The 20,657-nt window shown below is 44.5% G+C and overlaps 1 protein-coding gene across 3 annotated transcripts in view; it reads left to right on the top strand.

The window, feature by feature from the left end:
• Positions 1-20,657, top strand: part of POLR3A (RNA polymerase III subunit A) — a 51,914-nt gene that overhangs the window by 17,780 nt on the left and 13,477 nt on the right. Inside the window, exons 12-21 of one of the 3 annotated variants that reach the window (XM_010363238.2) lie at positions 362-431; positions 899-1,026; positions 1,216-1,354; positions 3,011-3,175; positions 6,150-6,322; positions 9,004-9,115; positions 10,208-10,326; positions 11,202-11,339; positions 13,143-13,313; positions 15,791-15,904. In XM_010363238.2, coding sequence (XP_010361540.2) covers positions 362-431; positions 899-1,026; positions 1,216-1,354; positions 3,011-3,175; positions 6,150-6,322; positions 9,004-9,115; positions 10,208-10,326; positions 11,202-11,339; positions 13,143-13,313; positions 15,791-15,904 — 1,329 coding nt within the window. The remainder of the gene's footprint in view (positions 1-361; positions 432-898; positions 1,027-1,215; positions 1,355-3,010; positions 3,176-6,149; positions 6,323-9,003; positions 9,116-10,207; positions 10,327-11,201; positions 11,340-13,142; positions 13,314-15,790; positions 15,905-20,657) is intronic. The other 2 variants (XM_030940190.1, XM_030940192.1) reach the window with 2 other exon arrangements.

Below are 20,657 nucleotides of genomic sequence, written 5' to 3' on the forward strand. Positions count from 1 at the left end.
CCACTGCACTCTAGCCTGGGCTATAGGCAAGAATCTGTCTCAAAAACAAACAACAATAAAATCTTCTTACATGGGTAGTTTTTCATAGAATTCTGAAATAACTTCAGCTGGTATTTCATTTTGGTGTTGGTAGGAACCTCCTAGGTCAATCTTGCTGGTATTTTTTTCTCTCCCCTTGACAGATAAAGGAACTGGGAGTTAGTGACACAGCTGGGATTCAGACCCCTGGCTTTCATTTCTCAGCCTCATCCTTCTGCTACTCTGTATTTGTTCATAACTATTCAAACACCTTGTGATTCAGGTTTTGGGCTGCATCATGCGTCCAAGAACAGCTAACTGACTGCACTTACTTTTCCTACAGACTAAAGCAAATCTTGTAACCCCGAGGAATGGGGAACCACTGATTGCTGCTATTCAGGATTTTCTAACAGGTGGGTTGGTGAAGTTCACTTGAAAGGAGACTTCTGACTGGAACACAGTGTTCCTCGTTCATAGTGATTCATGTGATGACTTGAAAAGCTATTTAATTGCCTGTTATTAATTTGGATTTTTGTTTACTAAGTTTGATCATGAACCTCCTTGTGTGTTTTTTTTTTTAATTGGTTGGTTATTCATTAATTCAGCAAGTCTTTAGTGAGCTCCTCTCATGGACTGGGCATTTTGTAAACCTAGTGTCTGGCTTAGAATCTGTCCCCTTTGCCTGGGGATACAGCAGTGAACAAAACAAAGTCATGTTCCTGTGGAGGTAGATCCCAGTTGAAGGAGAAAGCCAGTAAGCGGCTGTTTGTTTTAATTCATGCTGTTGGTCATGGTTCACATTTATTTTAAAATTGAAACCTTGCACTATTCTCACAATTTCATTCCTTTTCTTTGTTTTGTGTTGGTCCCTAATGCTTAGGTGCCTATCTCCTCACTCTCAAGGACACTTTCTTTGATCGAGCCAAGGCTTGCCAAATCATTGCTTCAATACTGGTTGGCAAGGATGAGAAAATTAAAGTTCGCCTCCCACCGCCTACGATCCTAAAGGTGTGTGCGGGAGCTGTGTGTCAGTGCACAGGTGTGTGTATGTGTTCGTGTGGGTGGACTGGTGAAGTTAGTGGAACTGTGTTGGTGCCAGGCTCGAGTGCAGTCCCTGGGCCATCTGGTTTTGTCTACTGAAGGGGGATTGAGACCAGGCTCAGCCCACTGACTCTCAGGCTTCCTCCCATCCCTCAGCCTGTCACCCTGTGGACCGGAAAGCAGATCTTCAGTGTCATCCTCAGGCCTAGCGATGACAATCCAGTGAGGGCCAACCTGCGAACCAAGGGCAAACAGTACTCTGGCAAAGGGGAAGATCTCTGTGCCAATGATTCCTGTGAGTGGATGGAACTCGGGTGGGGAGGAGGAAGGACGGGACAGAAAAGCAAGTGGCTGGTTGTCAGTTTTGCTGGTACCTTCACTTAGCAAGCAAATTCAGTGTTTCTCTAAGCCTTAGGTGGAAAGTTTATTCTTCAGGAAAATGTAGCTGGTATTTCTTCTCTCAGATATAATTCCCCATTTCTCTTAAAAGTAGAGATCATGTAGACACGTGACGCAGTGGTTAGAATGTTCTCTCTAAATGTGTTTTGTCTTAAGTGACTAGTTTTTGTCAGTACAGTTTGTCTTTATTTTGTCATCTTTTTTTTTTTTTTTTTTGGTCATCAACAAGGATTTTATTATTTAAGACATTTAATTTTTTTTTTTTTTTTGAGACAGAGCCTCGTTCTGTCGCCCAGGCTGGAATGCAGTGGCGTGATCTGAACTGACTGCAACTTCCGCCTACTGGGTTCAAGCAATTCTCCTGCCTCAGCCTCCCATGTAGCTTGGATTACAGGCGCCCACCACGCCTGGCTTATTTTTGTGTTTTTAGTACAGACAGGGTTTCACTATGTTGGCCAGGCTTGTCTTGAACTCCTGACCTCAAGTGATCCACCTTGCCCTCCCAAAGTACTGGGATTATAGGCATGAACCACTGCACCCAGCCTGGATTGATTTTTTTTTTTTTTTTTAAGACGAACAGGTTCTCCATACGTTGTCCAGGTTGGTCTCAAACTCCTAGGCTCAAGCAATCCTCCCACCTCAGCCCCCCAAAGTGCTGGGATTACAGGTGTGAGCCACCACACCCAGCCAGGGAAAGAATTTACATGCAGGTCATCTGAGTCCATCTAAACCAGTTCAACCCAAAGTGCAGTCCACAGAGCACTGCTGTTTAGCCAGCATCCATTGAGTTACTTTTCTGATGTGAGCGCGTTGGCTCACCCAGACCACTACCAAGCAGTTCCCCAGCAGCCTAGTTTGAGTAGTACTGATTTAGAATGGGCTTTGCTAGCGAGACCTCGGGACTAGAAGTGGAACTCCAGGACTCTGTACTAAAGAACTGAGTTGCAGAGTTCTTCTGAAGGTCAGGATTTCTGCTGTCTTCTAATGAAGAGCAAATGTTTTGAAGAGCACTGATACTCCTCAGGCTTATTTCTTTGGAAATATGCTCTCTGATCTTTAAAATACTTCAGCTTCTTGTTTTAGACTATGTTTTGTTTCTTTTTGGATATGAATTTCATTTTGTTGTTGTATAGGCTGTACATGATGGTATCTTTGTTCATTTTTAATATATGAGTAATAAATTGTTTACAGTTTATAGAGCACTTCACTGTATGTTGTCTCCTCTGATGCTCAAAATATCCCATAACATAAAGATAGCAAGTGCCTGATACTGTTACCCACAGTTCACAGATGAGGAGAGTGAGGGTCAACTGGTATATTTCAGGGTTAGGACTACACGATAACTGGAGTTTTTATATTTTTCAAAAATTCCCAGGTTTTCCTTTAATCGCCGCCCCCCCCCAAAAAAAAAAAAAACTTTGAGGAGAATTTCTATTTGTTTTGCTTTAACTGTCAGTATGGGAATATATTTTCTCAATTTTCCCAAATTCATTTTGGAATTAAAGCAAAGTAATAAATAATTGTTTGTCTAAATATATAATCATTCTTCCAGATGTTACAATTCAGAACAGTGAGTTGATGAGTGGCAGCATGGACAAAGGAACCCTAGGGTCAGGATCCAAGAACAATATTTTTTACATTTTGCTGCGAGACTGGGGACAGAATGAAGCTGCGGATGCCATGTCACGGCTCGCCAGGCTGGCTCCTGTCTACCTGTGTGAGTATCTCAGCATCCTCCTTTTAGTTAAAGCTGTAGTTGTTAGAGTCTTAAGGGTTTATGTTATTTTGTTCTTTTATTGCCATTTCATCCCCACCACACATATACACACAGAAGAAGATACTTGTTCCAGGCTAAATCATGTGTGCTGTTATTAATGAAATTAACTCTACTGAATAGTTTCACAACAGATTGGAATTTGCTTTTCAGTTCTCTTCTCAAAACCAGCAATAGCTCCCTACCATCTTCCAGACAGGGTTAGATTATAAAACATCCTTAATGGGCTGCTTCCAAGGTACCTGTGAAAGCACTAGAACACTTGGGGCTGTCCATGATTCAGTTCTCCAGAATTACTCAGTGTTTGCCTACTATGCTTTCACTGTTCTATTTTTTTGTTTGTTTGCTCATGCTTTGAGTGTGCCATGTGTCAAGTGATGTTTGCATGCCCCAGAAATCTGTATTCCACTCTTATACTTGCCTGGGTATACAATTTTAGATTGAAAATTATTTTCCCTCAGAATTTTGAGGTACTGCTCTACTTTCTTCTTGTTTTCAGAGTTGTTGTTAACGGGTATTGTCATTCTTATTCTCCAGTTTTTGTATTTGATTTTTTTTTTTTTTTTTTTTTAAGATAGGGTCTTGCTCTGTCACTCAGGCTGGAGTGCAGTAGTGTGATCTTGGCTCACTGCAGCCTCTGGCTCAGCTGGAACTACAGGCACGTGCCACCATGCCCAACTAAGTTTTGTAGAAATGAAGTCTCACTATGTTGCCCAGGCTGGTCTTGAACTCCTGGGCTCAAGTGATCCACCTGCCTCCGCCTCCCAAAGTACTAGGCTTACAGGCATGAGCCACCACGCCTGGCCCTTGAATTGTTTTTTTCATTCTAGAAACTTTCAAAATCCTCTCTGTTCTCACTCTGAAAGTTCACAACAATATACCTTTGGTGTGGATCTTTTTTCATTCATTGTGCTAAGCACCCAGTAATCTCTTTTAATCTGCAACTGTGTGTCCTTCCATTCTGGAAATTTTCTTATGTTATTTATTCAATAATTTTCTCTCTTTTACTTTCTCTGTTCTTTCTTTTTGGAACTTCTGTTAGTTACATATTAGAACTCCTAGATTAATTATCTAATTATCTTCTGTTTGCCATTTCTTTATTCTAGATTCACTTTATCTTTTAATACTTCTATTGATTTTTAAAATTTTATCACTATTATGTATTTAATTTCCAATATTATTTTTCAATATTCCTCTTCACAGGCAGTGTTTTGTTTTGTTTGTTTGTTTTTTTTGAGACGGAGTCTTGCTCAGTCACCAGGCTGGAGTGCCATGATGCGATCTCGGCTCGCTGCAACCTCCGCCTCTCGGGTTCAAGTGATTCTCCTGTGCAGCCTCACGAGTACCTGGGACTACAGGTGCCTGCCACCACATCCGGCTAATTTTTGTGTTTTTAGTAGAGATGGGGTTTCACCATGTTGGCCAGGCTGGTCTCGAACTCCTGACCTCAAGTGATCCACCCACCTCAGCCTCCCAGAGTGCTAGGATTATAGGCATGAGCCGCTGCGCCCGGCCTGTTTTGTTTTTAAAGCTTTCTTGTTTTGATCCCTGAATGTATCTTCTCTGATCACTCTGAGATAATAATCATAGTTTTATTATATTTGCTTCCTGAATTTTCTGTGTCCTTTTGGTTTCTTTTTCCTGTGCATTTGTGTCTTTTGTCTTCCATGTTAAAATATTTCCTCAAATATCTGGTGGTCCTTCAGGAGTAAGGACTGAAACATTGATTGGAAATGGAGCTGACTGGTTGATGGTCCTCTCAGTTTTTTTATTGAGGAAAAAAGTCTTTTATTGAGGGGCTACCAAATATCCTTATTCATGACACTTTTCTCTAGGGAAGCTTGATTTCCCAGAGGTGTCTTTTGCAGTCTCCATCTCCTAATTTAGGGTAGAGACCTGGCTACTGGGATTCCGGGAGCTGACAGGGAATCAGGCTTAGGGTTCTCAAGCATGGAATATACCGACTTTCCCTCAGTGTTTTTGTTTACAGTTATTTCATCTGCCTGGTATCCCCAGACCCAGAGCCTCTCTGATTGCATTTCGCTGGGAGTGAACTCCCATCTCCTACAGGACTAAGGGCCTGGAGCCTTCCTTATACAGACTTTCCACTAGGTTTCCTTGTTCCCAGCACATTCATCATCTCCAGCATTTGCAGAACCTAATGATCTCATTTCTGAGCCTTTCCAGGCCCATTAATCCTCTTGTCTACAGGTACTTGTTGGTCATACCTTCCTATCCTACTAAGCCAGAAGCCATCATTCACTCACTTTATTTCTACATACAGTATATTGTGGCTAGGATCAATGGTGGCACCTAGTTCCATCAAAGGTGTAGTATACTTTGTGTGTGTGTATGTGTGTGACTCAGGGTCTTGCTCTGTTGCCCAGGCTGGAGCTCAGTGATGTGATTATGGCTCATTGCAACCTCCACCTCCCAAGTAGCTGGGACTACTGGCATGTGCCACCATACCCAGCTAATGTTTTAAGGTTTTTGTAGAGATGAGGCTGATCGCAAACATCTGGGCTCAAGCGAGCCTCCTGCCTCAGCCCCCGAAAGTGCTGGGATTACAGGCCTGAGCCACTGTACCCAGCCCTCAGGCCACCCTTTAGTGTTTAATGTCACTCTGCTTTGGATAATAGTTGGAAACAGTATTGTGTTTCCCCACCAGTTCGTAAGGTCTCGGAGAGAAGTCAGTTGAGTCTTAGTCATTTGTGTAACTCCCTAATGACTGAGAAAGAAAGCCATTATTTAACTGAATTGTGATGAATTCTGTGAAAATATAAACTTTTTTATACTTTAAACTATACATACATAGTTTATATATAGTACAAACTATATCTAGCAGGCATAAACTATATTTAGTAGGTTTACAGAGTCTCATTTATGGCCCTTTCTTCCTGCTCTGCGAACTCTACAGCTAACCGTGGTTTCTCAATTGGGATCGGTGATGTCACACCTGGCCAAGGACTGCTAAAGGCCAAGTATGAGTTGCTGAATGCCGGCTACAAGAAATGTGATGAGTACATCGAAGCCCTGAACACGGGCAAGCTGCAGCAGCAGCCTGGCTGCACTGCTGAGGAGACCCTGGAGGTGAGCCCAGTCCTTTGGTTCAGGGTCGCCCCTTTCTGTGCACAGTGGCTAAGGTGGTGCCCTCTGGGGTTGGGCTGAGCCATGAAGAGAGGTAGCAAAGGAGTAGGCAAGTCAAGGTAGTGGCGTCTGCTCTGTTGGGGCCCTGGGCTCACTGTGTGTATCCTCATTTGTTTCCTGAGGGTAGGGCCTTTCATCAGATCCTCATGTGACCCTCCTAGCTTTCACATCCAGGTGGTGAAAACATAGCTATCTGTTCATTCAACCACACGGGGTTGCTCTTGTTCTGGTGGCACACTCAGGTCCCTTCTCTAACTGGTACTTGAGTGCTCCTGCCTTTTCTATTTTCAACATCCTTCAAGTAGAAACTGACACCACAGCTCTTTGGTTTTTGGGGGTTCGGTTTGTTTTTGTTTGAGACTGAATCTCGTTCTTCATAGTTTTATGAAGCACTCCAGTATGACCTTGGCTCACTGCAACGTCTGACTCCCTGGTTCAAGTGATTCTCCTGCCTCACCCTCCCGAGTAGCTGGCATTACAGGCACATGCCACCACGACCAGCTAATTTTTGTATTTTTAGTAGAGACGGGATTTCACCATGTTGGCCAGGCTGTTCTTGAACTCCTGACCTCAAGTGATCCGCCCGCCTCAGCCTCCCAAAGTACTGTGATTACAGGTGTGAGACAACACACCCAGCCAGTTTTTTTCTTGTTGTTGTTTTGTTTTAAGATGGAGTCTCACTCTGTCACCCACGTGGAGTGCAGTGGTTCAATCTCAGCTCACTGCAACCTCTACCTCCTGGGTGCAAGCAATTATCCCTGCCTCAACATCCTGAGTAGCTGGGATTACAGGCACCCACCACCACACTCAGCTAATTTTTTTTTGTATTTTTAGTAGGGACGGGGTTTTGCCATGTTGGCCTGGTCTCGAACTCCTGACCTCAGGTGATCCACCCACCTCGGCCTCCCAAAGTGCTGGAATTACAGACATGAGCCACCACGCCCAGCCTCACCACAGTTCTTTGAGTGTATGGTCTTTGAAAGAGACTTGGATGCAGAAGAGGGAGAATTCATGTCTAATAGTCACATCCCCAGCCTGCTGCCCCTCATTTGAAACTATTTTAGCTAAGATCTCAACCAGCATGGGTGAGAATCAGAATCACCACCAGCCTGTGAGAACCTGAAACTCCCTGGAGCACCCAGGTCAGCAGTCTGAGTGCACCAGGCTTTCGCCTGGCCATCTTCTGCCTCACCGATAACCTGTGGCACTGAGCTTTGACTCACCTGAGTGTGGAAGAAAGGCTCTTTAAGCATTGGGAAGTTTTCTGGTAAAATACATTTTCTAAAGCAAGGAGAAACCAGAATTGTGTGAGGTATTTACCATTAGCTCATTCTTTTTTTTTTTTTTTTTTTTTTTTTTTTTTTTTTTTTTTTGAGAAGGAGTCTCACTCTGTCACCCAGGCTGGAGTGCAGTGGCCAGATCTCAGCTCACTGCAAACTCCGCCTCCCGGGTTTACGCCATTCTCCTGCCTCAGCCTCCGCAGTAGCTGGGACTACAGGCGCCCGCCACCTCGCCCGGCTAGTTTTTTGTATTTTTTTAGTAGAGACGGGGTTTCACCGTGTTAGCCAGGATAGTCTCGATCTCCTGACCTCGTGATCCGCCCGCCTCGGCCTCCCAAAGTGCTGGGATTACAGGCTTGAGCCACCGCGCCCGGCCAATTAGCTCATTCTTAATCTTACTTTCACCGAGTCTTTTTAGAGAGAAAAGGATATCCCTCACTGGTACCTCCTAGAAAATTACTTGAGGCCTCGGCAGCAGCAGTTTTTCTTGGAACCAGACTCTTAACTGATTCAGCATCCTAGTTTGTAAGTTGAGGAGTAACTGTGTGGATGAGCTCATGAGCCGGAATATTCTTGTGAAGTCACCTCATCACATGCCTAGCTTGTGGACATTCAGATGTGTGCTTGGCAAGAATAAGTAGAAAGACAAATTTACAAACAGTGCAAGCAATTCTCTTTTACATACCACATATTATCTTATACGTTTGTATGGGGTGCATGTGTGTGTCCACACAGCTATTTATATACAGATATTTTGTTGGGTAGTATACACAAAGCCATACATTCTACCTTATGGACCACTTAAAGGAGTTTTCAAGTTTTTATTACTGTCAATTTTAGGCCAGGCTTGGTGGCTTATGCCTATAATCAAGGCAGGAAGATCCCTTGAGGCCAGGAGTTCAAGATGAACTTGGGCAGCATAGCAAGACCCCATCTCTACAAAAAAAATCTAAAAATTAGCCAGGCCTGGTAGGGACATATACCTGTAGTTCTAGCTACTCAGGGGTCTGGGTCAGGAGGATCTCTTGAACCTGGGAGTTTGAGGCTGCAGTGAGCTGTGATTATGCCATTGTACACCAGCCTCAGCAACAAGATCCTGTCTCTAACAAAAACAAAAAAAAGAAAAACTTTTTGCCTTATACACCGATTTTAGAACCTTGTAGAAGATGCACGTGTTCGTATAGCCAGAGCATTTTGCTCCTCTAAGGTTCTGAAACATTTATTGGTTGGAAATCGGGCATCTTGCCTCAGTATTTTCAAATTTCTTTAAATGTTAGATTGAACATTTGTAATCCACAGAGGCAATGAGGACAACCCACCGAGGATCTCCTTTTCTCCCACTAGGCACTGATCCTGAAGGAGCTGTCTGTGATCCGTGACCACGCCGGCAGCGCTTGCCTCCGGGAGCTGGACAAGAGCAACAGCCCCCTCACCATGGCTCTGTGTGGCTCCAAAGGTGTGCATGTCCCTCTCTTACCTGCTGGCAGTGTGTTCTCCGTACAGGCTGTTTGGCTCCAGAAAATGTGATAGTCACAACTCCAAACAGGCATTTCATTTATTTAAGGGGATCTTTTTAAATCAGAGAGACTTAATTATTTGCATTTTGGGAAATTTAACTGCTTTGGAGGAACTTGTTGGTAATGTGTGTAGATTCTGAGTTTGAGGGTGCTTTGAGCAAACGTGGTCTTTAAAAAAAGACGAGGCCACATGCAGTGGCTCATGCCTATAATCCCAGCACTTTGGGAGGCCAAGGCCGATGGATTGCTTGAGCCCAGGAGTTTGAGATCAGCCTGGGCAATATGCTGAAACCGCGTCTCTATGAAAAAATACAAAAAACAAATTAGCTGGACATGGTGACTTGTGCCTGTCGTCCCAGCTACTCAGGAGGCTAAGGTGGGAGGATCACTTGAGCCCGGCAAGTCAGGCAGGTTGAAGAAGAAAGCAAGCCAGGGATTTTTTAATGTACTTAATGATGTGGCAGAATTCTTTAATTTTGTAGATACCGAGGCCCTCAAAGCATTTGGTTTTATGATAATACATTCAATTCAACACCTCTGTGCTTCTATTTCTGTACACTTTTTTTTTTAACAGGATAAAGTCCAGTCTCTTTAACTTTGCTGCCTTTCACCCCATTGCTCTCCTGCTTCCTGCCCTCAGCACATAGCCCACACTTTCCCATTTCTCTGTCTTTGCTTCCCACTTTCCCACCCACTTGGGAATTCCTCCCCCTCTCCCTTTATGTCCAAATCATAATGTCCTCCAGGAGTCCAACCTGGACTTGCTGAAGCGTCCTTGAAGACTCACCTGTCACTTCCCCAGCCTTTCCTCCAACCCACGTATGCTCCTGGCTCCTCTCGCCTTCATTCCGCCTTTCTTGGGTTCCTGACAGCTCCTTGTTGTCTTGATTGTATTTCTGTCTTCTACTGTTCCAAGACCATGACCTTGTTGAGCATAAGGGCCTATTCCTGTTTTACCCTTCCGATCTGCATGCACTTCAATTAGTGTTATTTTGGTAAATGAATGTTACATTTCTGGCCCATGTCCCCAGGTTCCTTCATTAACATATCACAGATGATTGCCTGTGTGGGACAGCAGGCCATCAGTGGCTCTCGAGTGCCAGACGGCTTTGAAAACAGATCCTTGCCTCACTTTGAAAAACACTCAAAGGTAAGCAGTAGCAGATCAGGTAGCACTGTGAAGACCTCTTCATGTACACTTCCCTCCAAGGAACACAGACCTATTCAGATCAAAGACTATTGGCCAATTTCATGTGGAGTTTTATATATGGTATTTTTTTTTTTTTTTTTTTTTGCCATTTTATTAAGGTACACTTCTGGCCAGGCACAGTATCTCGTGCCTGAAATCCTAGCATTTTGGGAGGCCAAGGTGAGAGGATTGCTTGAGGCCAGGAGTTCATCTGGCCAACATAGCAAGAACCCATCTCTACAAATAAATAAATATATATATACTTCATATGTAATTATTACAATTATATTTCATATGTAATTTACCCATGTAAGGCATACAGTTCAGTGATTGTTAATATATTCACAGAGCTGTGCAGCCATCACTATAATCTACTTTTAGAACATTTTCAGTGCCCAGAATGAAACCCTGTAGATATTAACAATGAATGCATGGCTATGTTTTGGAGGTGGGCAGGTCTGGCCCACAGGAAGGATGTGTTGAAGGTGTCATTTCCCAGGTAATGGGCAGGCAGCCTCCATCCACAGGGTGTCCTCTGAGGTCCTTGACTGCTTGCCTACTTTAAGGAGAGCAGCCGGATCTTAGGTTTCCCTCTCCTGTGCCACTTGCCTGCCACTGGCACCAGCACCAGCCCGGGCTGGGCCCTCATTCTCCTTGTCCCTAGTATAAAGTATTGCTCCATCAGGAAAGGGCATAGAAAGCCTACCATTTCGTGAGAATATACTGGCCAGGTATTTATAGTCTCAAGGTGGGGCATTTTCTGATTTGAGTGGATTTCAGAATCGTGGGCCTTGAACTTTTTTTGTTTGATTTTTCTTTTTTCTACCTCTCTTTAGCTCCCAGCTGCCAAAGGCTTTGTGGCTAATAGCTTTTATTCTGGTTTGACACCAACTGAGTTTTTCTTCCACACAATGGCCGGCCGGGAAGGTCTAGTCGACACAGCTGTAAAGACAGCTGAAACAGGATACATGCAGGTAACCTGAAGAAATGTAGGCCATTAGCAACAGAGCAGGACAGGGCTCTGTGGGTTTTGACTATTGAGTATTTGCATGTTTTGCACATGAGCTGTAAGGTGTATAGTCTTGGGTTAAATTTAAAAGGAAAAAATTAGAAAGGTAGATGCCCTGGAAATGAACAACCAAAAAAATGTAGTATGTTCCAAATCATCTTATGATGATCAAGACCAGGCCAGAGCCATGCATAGCAAAGCGCTGTTAGAGGAGAACATAACTGGAAGTACATTGTGGGATATGTCATTCAACCTCACTAAGCCTTGCTTTACTAACACGTGACAATGAAGGTTATTGCGAGGCCTCTGCCTCTCTCTTTGCAACTATTTATATAACTCATTATTAATATCATTCTAATTAACTCTAATGACCTATTCCAGTGCTCGCTGCAGGGCTTGGATGCTTAGAAGGAAAGCATTTCCCCAGAGAGTGTATGGCTCTGAGATAATAGACTCTGGGGCACAGGGCTAAACTAGAGGCTTCTCAGCATTTGTGCTTCTCAAAGTTTGCCACAAAAGTACCCCTAATGACTGAGGAGGGAAAAATACATCTTCCTAATGTTCTTCCATAAGACCACAGGCAAAAGGTATCTTTTCAGTCCCTGTACTCCCTACTCAACAATTTGTTCATTTTTTAAAGTAATGTTTTTCACTACTTAAAACACCAGATAAAGTCAACGCTACAAGTTGCTGGGCCATGAACTTGCTGTAACTTTGTGTCTTCTCTCTCACTACTGTGGAAGCATGGCCCTTTGCAAGCGGGAAAACCAGGGTAGATAAACCAGAGATGTGAATGAGTGGGCCAGAACAAACACTGTGATTGGTGTGACAGTGGACACCTCTTACCAAATCAGTAGACGCCTATTTCCATCATCTCTCCTGTACCTTGTGTATCATTGTCTGATACTTTTAATCATCTTTTTTTGTGTGTCATCCATGGAATACAATTAATCATCTTTCGAAGGGAAATTACCCTTCAGTGTTGGAGCATGCTGCTTTTGTCAGAAACTCAACAGACTGTGAAATATTTTTACCACTCTTGCCATAATGTGTGTTTTGACTTAATTTTTTGTCTTTACTTTTTGAATTAGAGAGTATGACTTTGCCAGAGCAGTGTGCTAACGTAAACCAAATTAGTTCTGGCATAAGGGATTTTTGTTTTGAAGTTGCCTAGAGGAAGATTCCTTTCTTTTTAATTCACTGAGCCACCATAGCATTCCTGGCTGGAGTGTTCAGCTGGTGGACGGTTCTCCCTAAGCAGATTTGAGAAGCCATTGCTGCCTGCTGGTTCTGACACAATACTGCTCCTGTTCTCTCTTCTTCCCCCTCTGTCCCAGAAGAGGGCCTGCACCTGATTCTTTGTAATTCATATTGAAGTCTGCAGGGGTCCTGGCTTAAGTTCTGTTTAGAAATGCAAAGCTATTGCATTAATTTATACCTTAGGGAGAAAGAGAAGGAAGGTAAAACAGCCTAGGAAAACAGTGTTTGCAGAGTCCTTTGTGGGTGATGGGGCTTAAGTTGCATGTGTTCTAAAATACACTAAAATGCTGGAGGTTGGAGCATATTCCAAATCCCACTGCACAGGCTAGTAAGGCATTCTTGCTCTTGTTCTTGGGGTGAGAGGACTCTTTTTAAGGGATTTCTAATAAAGTATTTTTATGTGATTAAAGTGCTTATAACCTTGAGACTCCTGAGTTGCAAATCTTATCCTCTCCACATGTGACTAGTCTTCCCAAAGCAGCTGAGCTTTTTCCTCCTTTTCCTTTAGCGAAGGCTTGTCAAATCTCTTGAAGATCTTTGCTCCCAGTATGATCTGACAGTCCGAAGCTCTACTGGCGATATTATCCAGTTCATTTACGGAGGAGATGGCTTAGATCCTGCAGCTATGGAGGGAAAAGATGAACCTTTGGAGTTTAAAAGGGTTCTAGACAACATCAAAGTAAGATTTAGCATTATATCTGGGGTTAGAGTGTTTTTAAGGATGTTTCTTTAGGATGGAAGTACTGTTTGGACTATCACTTGCAGTTAATAAATACTTCAGTATTTATAATCCCAAGCACTGGATTAGTATCTTTTTTCTTTGTGTTACTCTGCATAATTTTCCAATATTAAAAGGGAAGGGCCAGGCACAATGGCTTATGCCTGTGATCACAGCACTTTGGGAGGCCAAGGCAGGAGGATCACTTGAGGCCACGAGTTTAAGAGCAGCCTGGGCAGCAAAGTGAGACCCCATTTCTATAAAAAAAAGAAAAAAACAATTTTTTAAAAAAATTTCCAATATTTAAAGGAAAAAGGCCAGGCGCAGTGGCTTACACCTAGAATCCTAGCAATTTGGGAGGCCAGCACTAGGAGAATCACTTGAGACGAGAAGTTTGAGATGAGCCTGGGCAGCAGAGTAAAAACTCAATCTCTAAACAAATATTTTTTAAAGAATTAGCCAGGCCGGGTGTGGTGGCTCACGCCTGTAATCCCAGCACTTTGGGAGGCCGAGACAGGTGGATCACGAGGTCAGGAGATCGAGACCATCCTGGCTAACACGGTGAAACCCCGTCTCTACTAAAAAATACAAAAAACTAGCCGGGCGAGGTAGCGGGCGCCTGTAGTCCCAGCTACTTGGGAGGCGGAGCTTGCGGTGAGCTGAGATCCAGCCACTGCACTCCAGCCTGGGCGATAGAGCGAGACTCCGTCTCAAAAAAAAAAAAAAAAAAAAATGCAAAAAAAATAGCTGGGCATGGTGGCGGACGCCTGTAGTCCCAGCTACTCGGGAGGCTGAGGCAGGAGAATGGCATGAACCCAGGAGGCAGAGCTTGCAGTGAGCTGAGATCGAGCCACAGCACTCCAGCCTGGGCAACTGAGAGAGACTCTGTCTCAAAAAAAAAAGAATTAGCCAGAGATTGGGCGGATCACAAGATCAAGAGATGGAGACCATCCTGCCAACATGGTGAAACCCCATCTCTACTAAAGATACAAAAATTAGCTGGGTGTGGTGGTACGTGCCTGTAATCCCAGCTACTCGGGAGGCTGAGGCAGGAGAATCACTTGAACCAGGGAGTTGGAGGTTGCAATGAACCAAGATCGCACCACTGCACTCCAGCCTGGCAACAGAGTGAGACTCCGTCTCAAAAAACAAAAAAAGAATTTGCCAAGGATGATGGCATGCACCTGAAGTTTCAGCTGCTCAGGAGGCTAGGGCAGGTGAATCCTTAAGCCCAGGAGTTTGAGGCCACAGTGAGCTGATCTCACCACTATATTCCAGCCTGGGTGACAGAGCAAGACCCTGTCTTAAAAAAAAAAAAAAAAAAGACAAAAAAAAAAGTTGTTTTCAGTTGAAAATCTAGTGTTGGTAGTAATCAAATGCCAGCAGAAGAGAACTTTGTTTGGTTTCTCTCTGTGTCAAGTAGAGCGCACTAGAGACCAGTTTTGTAAGTCACGGGTATTGAAAAGCAGGCACACTTCATATACTTTGAGAATATAACTTGGAACAACCTTTTTGGAGAGTAGTTGGACAGTATCAGTCTGAGTTTTAAATATGTGTCCCTTCTGACCCAGTAGTTTCCCTTACAGAAACTCCTTTTGTCCTCTAGAAATGGTCTAACTATGCCAAGAATGTTTTTTCCAGGCTGCTTACAGTAAAGGCAAACCATCACTAGAGGATAGTTCAAATACATGATGGTCTGTCTGTACAAAAGAATAATAATGCAGCCATTAAAACATTGAGTCAACTTGGACAAAGCAGAGGAGAGAAAAAAAGAGGAAATTCTGTCAGGGCTCACACTTATAATCTAGTTCTTTGGGAGGCCGAGGCGGGCCGATCACTTGAGGTCAGGAGTTCAAAACCATCCTGGCCAAGATGGTGAAACCCCGTCTCTACTAAAAATACAAAAAAATTAATCGGGCATGGTGGTGCATGCCTGTAGTCCCAGCTACTCGGGAGGCTGAGGCAGGAGAATCACTTGAACCTGGGAGGCGGAGGTTGCAGTGAGCTGAGATGGCGCCACTGCACTCCAGCCCTGGCAATCCAGCAAGACTCCATCTCAAAAAAAAAAAAAAAAAGAAATTTATGAGCTTGAGAAGTGGGAGAGTATTTTCACTCTTGAAATGTTTGAGTTTTTTAAATAACAGTTTATATTTTTAATGTAAATCTAGTGGGGGGCGGGGAGGTGGCGAAGGCTGGGAAGTGATAGGACAATACCTGCTGAATAGCCCAGAAATTTTTGCGTAGGATGGAGTCTCCATTTATCCAGTTTTCATCTTCACATGAAAGGTAGAGTCCACAATTTGTTTTGAAAGAAAAATCACAGGTTGCTAAAAGCTCACCTCAGGTAAGGTCATTTTATCCCTTATAAGTTCTGTCATCTACTCCTGCCCCCTCTCTGTGGCCCCTACACATAATATAATTTTCTTTTAATACTTGAGGCAGTCTTCCCGTGTCCGAGTGAGCCTGCTCTCAGCAAAAACGAGCTGATCCTGACCACAGAGTCCATCACGAAGAAGAGTGAGTTCCTCTGCTGCCAGGACAGTTTTCTGCAGGTGAGCTCTGCCAGGTGCTGACCATTGCACCCAGCCTGGCTGTTGTAAAGAACTCTGTTTGCCAAGGACTGTCAAGTGGATTTTATAAGCTGGGTTTTTGTTTTTTAAGGTAGGGTTGTTCCTTTGTTAAAAAGTTCAAGAATGAACCAGGCGTGGTGGCTCACGCCTGTAATCCCAGCACTTTTGGAGGCCGAGTCTGGTGGATCACTTGAGGTCAGGAGTTTGAAACCAGGCCAACACGGTGAGACCCTGTCTCTACTAAAAATACAAAAATTAGCCAGGCGTGGTGGCAGGCACCTGTAATCCCAGCTTGGGAGGCTCAGGCAGGAGAATCACTTGAACCTGGGAGGTGGAGGTTGCAGTACACCAGGATGGCACCACTGCACTCCAGCCTGGGCAACACAGCAAGACTCCGTCTCAAAAAAAAAATGACAGGCAGTCATTCAAAAATGGCCAAGGCAAAATCTCACTAGCCAACATGCAGAATTTATCTTTTTTTTTTTTTTTTTTTTTTTTCTGAGACGGAGTCTCGCTCTGTCGCCCAGGCTGGAGTGCAGTGGCCGGATCTTGGCTCACTGCAAGCTCTGCCTCCTGGGTTAACGCCATTCTCCTGCCTCAGCCTCCCCAGTAGCTGGGACTACAGGCGCCCGCTACCTCGCCCGGCTAGTTTTTTTGTATTTTTTAGTAGAGACGGGGTTTCACCGGGTTAGCCAGGATGGTCTCGATCTCCTGACCTCGTGATCCGCCCGTCTCGGCCTCCCAAAGTGCTGGGATTACAGGCTTGAGCCACCGCGCCCGGCCAGAATTTATCTCTTGACTTTCTTAGTTTATGTCTTTCAGTCAAGCCATTTCCCTATTAGAAGAAAAATGTTCTTTTCCCCTTTTAGAAGAAAAATGCTGATTTTGTTTAAGCCCTGTCCCAACACCAGCCTACTACCCACTCTATCCTGTGAGCCAACTCTTCCCTCAATCATTCTGAATCCCAATAATTATTAGTGGTAGTAGTCTTGTTTTGACACCTTTTAAACTGCTCTTTCTTTTGCCGTTTTATGGATCAAAACTCCATTGAATCAGCCTTTTCTATTCTTCCAGGGAGCTATTACCTTGATACCCTCTTAAGGTTTTTTGGTTGGTTTGTTTTTTGTTTTTTTTTTTAATAGTTCTGACCTGCTCAGGCAGCTCCTTCATGTTTATAATCATGGTTAGGATCAAAAGCAAAGGGATACAGAAATCAGTAAATGGTTTCCTTTGTGTACTAATTGGTAATTCAAATGTAGCACAAGATCAGCAGGCCAAAGAAGAATGTGTCTCTTTCAGTAGATCAAAAATAAAAACAGCAAGTGAAGCTTAAATATTTGTGTTAAGAAAGCTCCTCGCTTCTTGTGTTCATGTGTCAAGGTATGAAAGGTGAAAAAGAGACTCTTCCAGATTTTAAAATCAAGAGTGTGGCAAGGTTGGGTGCCTTTGTCTGTTTTTCTCCTCCAAAGGCTTTCTATTCCTTTTTTTTAACTAACAAATTAGAGTTGTAATTTGGTTTTTCTTCACGCTTATGTTCACGTATTTATCTGTTTGTCCTCGAAGACCTTAACTGAGACAGGTTGTGAGAGCTATAACGAGGTAACGTGCTTAGCATGCTGTGAACGTCAACAGAAAGGGCCCACTCCAGCAGCACCCCAGCATTTGCCAGCACCAGAAAGAGCAGGTTTCTGTCCCGATTCTGGCAAACACTGCTTTGCTTTGGACTGGTTCCTTTCTTGCCCTTGAAAAGCTTTAACAGGTGACCTCCTACCCGGCAGCATTTGTTTATTCAGTGAGCACTGGTTTAGCCCTCACCATATGTCACACAGTCCACAGATCCTGGGGATGCAGGGATGACTAAACATGTCCTTGCCACCGGCAGCTCACAATCTGATGAGCTCAGATTTGCCGAGAGGGTCCAAAATCCACTGGCCAGAACAGATGTGTCTGAGCCCGTGAATGTTCTCCAGCCCTAGCCCGTATCAGAGCTGAGGTGACAGAGGTACTCCTGAGTGGCACTGAGCCCTGGTCCCTGCCAGAGGCAGATGCCCGTGCTCATAGGCCTGCTGCGGAGCATGAGACGCTAACTTCTGGTTAATCGTGTGATGAATTGCCTGCCAGTAGCCATGTTGTGAGTTTGTTCCCTCTAGTATGCATGGGTTGACTCAGTGTGAATTTTTAGCAGATTGTTTCACTTTTCATTTCCAAAAAGTGAGCAGTTTTCTTTTTTTAAAATTTTTATTTATTTATTTATTTTTATTTGTTTATTTTTGAGACAGAGTCTTGTTCTGTTATCCAGGCTGGAGTGCAGTGGCGTGATCTCGGTTCACTGCAAGCCCCGCCTCTTGGGTTCACGCCATTCTCCTGCCTCATCCTCCTGAGTAGCTGGGACTATGGGCGCCCGCCCACCACGCCCATCTAATTTTTTGTATTTTTTTTAGTAGAGACGGGGCTTCACCTTGTTAGCCAGGATGGTCTCCATCTCATGATCTCGTGATCCTCCCGCCTTGGCCTCCCCAAGTGCTGGGATTACAGGTGTGAGCCACCACGCCTGGCCTCTTTTTTAATTTTTAAACCTAATTTCTAGAACCTTTGTGTAGGGAAAGTCATTCAGGAAACCCATGGGAAGCATGTCCACTGGGGTGAAAGCTGAGCTATGTCATTCCCAGTGCCTAAGCCGGCAGATTGTTTTAGGTGTGTTATTTTTACTCCATATGTGTGCATAGTCCCTTGCAGATGAAAACCTTCTGGGTCTAAGGTTTGGCCTTAGGTTCTGCTCCTGTTTTTCCTGTGCCAACAGGTAAGGCAGCTTTTAACAACTGATGATCAAACAGCAACATCTGGGCCAAAAGGGCTTTTGGGACCTTTCTCAAAAGGACCCAGCCACTGCCAGGCAAAGCCCCCTCTTACACTGAATATACAGAGGAAAAATTCAGTGGCAGCAAGTGCAAATGCCTTTGAATGTTCTGTTAGAGCCGTGCCGGGAGAGGTTGTCCTACTGCCCTCTCCAGCTTTATTTTTCATCTCTGGTTTGCAAAAGGTGACTGTATCGAAAACATGGTGTCAGACTCATCATTAATAACAAGGACTCTGGAGAGTTTCTCTTTAAAAAGAGTTTCTTGAGAACTCTAAAGTTCTTGTGAATTACTAAAAGTTCTTTTTTTTTTTTTTTTTTCTGAGACAGAGTCTCACTCTATCACCCAGGCTAGGGTGCAGTGGCACGATCTCAGCTCACTGTAACCTCCGCCTCCTAAGGTCAAGCGATTCTCCTGTCTCAGCCTCCCAAATAGCTGGGACTACAGGCACATGCCACCATACCCGGCTAATTTTTGTATTTTTAGTAGAGACGGGGTTTCACCATGTTGGCCAGGCTGGTCTCGAACTCCTGACCTCAGGTGATCCACCTGCCTCAGCCTCCCAAAGTGCTGGGATTACAGACATGAGCCACCACACCCAGCTGGTAAAACTTCTTAAATAAAAAGCCCTTTCTGTGTAGAACAATGATTGGGCTGCAGGGTCACCCTCCATGGGTCTCTGCACTTTCTCAGTGGGAAGAAAGAGAGTTGGCCAACACAGGCAGTCATGAGAAAGCAGTATTCATGGGAACTGACAGCCAGAATGTGATGGGCCCCCGAGCTAGCCCCTTGGCTGCCTGGGCTCCTGGGAGACAGACGGAATTTCCCAGTAGGCAAAGATTACATTGAAGAAACCCCTGTTCAGAGAAAAGACTTTGAAGAAAGCATCTGACTTCATGGAGAGGTTGGTTGCCTTGGCCAAGCACTGACCTCATTCAGCCCTTCAGTGCCCTCTGCTCTAGGGTGGTGGGACTAAAGCCATGCCACCTCACAGGGAGGTCTTGCCAAGTTGGGTAGCAGCTGGCTGGGAAAGGCATAAGACCATGTGGACACAGATGCTAAGGCTATTTAAACAATAACATAAAGTTCTAGCGTTTTGCTTGTAGAAAGGGTAGTCACTAGAAATGGCTAGTTAGGAGGCTAATGAGATTTCTTTTTGCAAAGTTAGGATGGAATGGGGCTAGGAAGTCTTAAGCTGTCTGTGGGTACCTTATAGGATTTTATTTTTGAGAAAATGGGCTCCTGGTTCAGGCTTAGGCATTTTCAGCCACACAATAGGCTGAGTGGACTTTGGGCAAGGCATGCTGGCCTTCTCTCTGGGGGACCCTCAGCGTACCCCAGAATCAAGAAACAACTTCACAAAGCTTCTTAGCCACCACATAATGCAGTCTGCCCTCACCCTGCTTGTCCTCCGTGTGTGGGCGTCTGTAGTCATCCACCCACACACAGCAGCTGGATGCCTGCATTTGGCCAGAGTGCCATTCAAGCTTACTGCCACTGTGATTTCCTTGCTGCTACAAAGGAGGGCCAGTCTATCTCCTCTTCCCCATATTCTCAGAGACTGTCCTGTCCCTGGGCCACACCAGAGCAGCCAATGCCGGCTCCCAGGATGGCAGGATAATGGCCTCTGGAGGACAGTTGCTACTGCATGGCAGGTGCCATCGGCTCACCCTGAGAAGTGCTTTAAGAGCCACTCTGCTACCCCGGAGTAGCCCTTGATGATTGACCCACTGTGAGCAGGATGTTAACTGCTCCTCTGTAAGTGCTCCTTCCCTGTGAGCGCTCCCCAGGGGAAGGTGCTGGCTGATCCTGGCTTTAGGAGTGGTGGTGGGCTGGGTCTCTTTCATAGACACTCTGTAAATCCTAAAACAGATAGTTTT

This window comes from Rhinopithecus roxellana, chromosome 11 (assembly GCF_007565055.1).
Source record: "Rhinopithecus roxellana isolate Shanxi Qingling chromosome 11, ASM756505v1, whole genome shotgun sequence".
Classification (NCBI taxonomy): Eukaryota; Metazoa; Chordata; class Mammalia; order Primates; family Cercopithecidae; genus Rhinopithecus; species Rhinopithecus roxellana.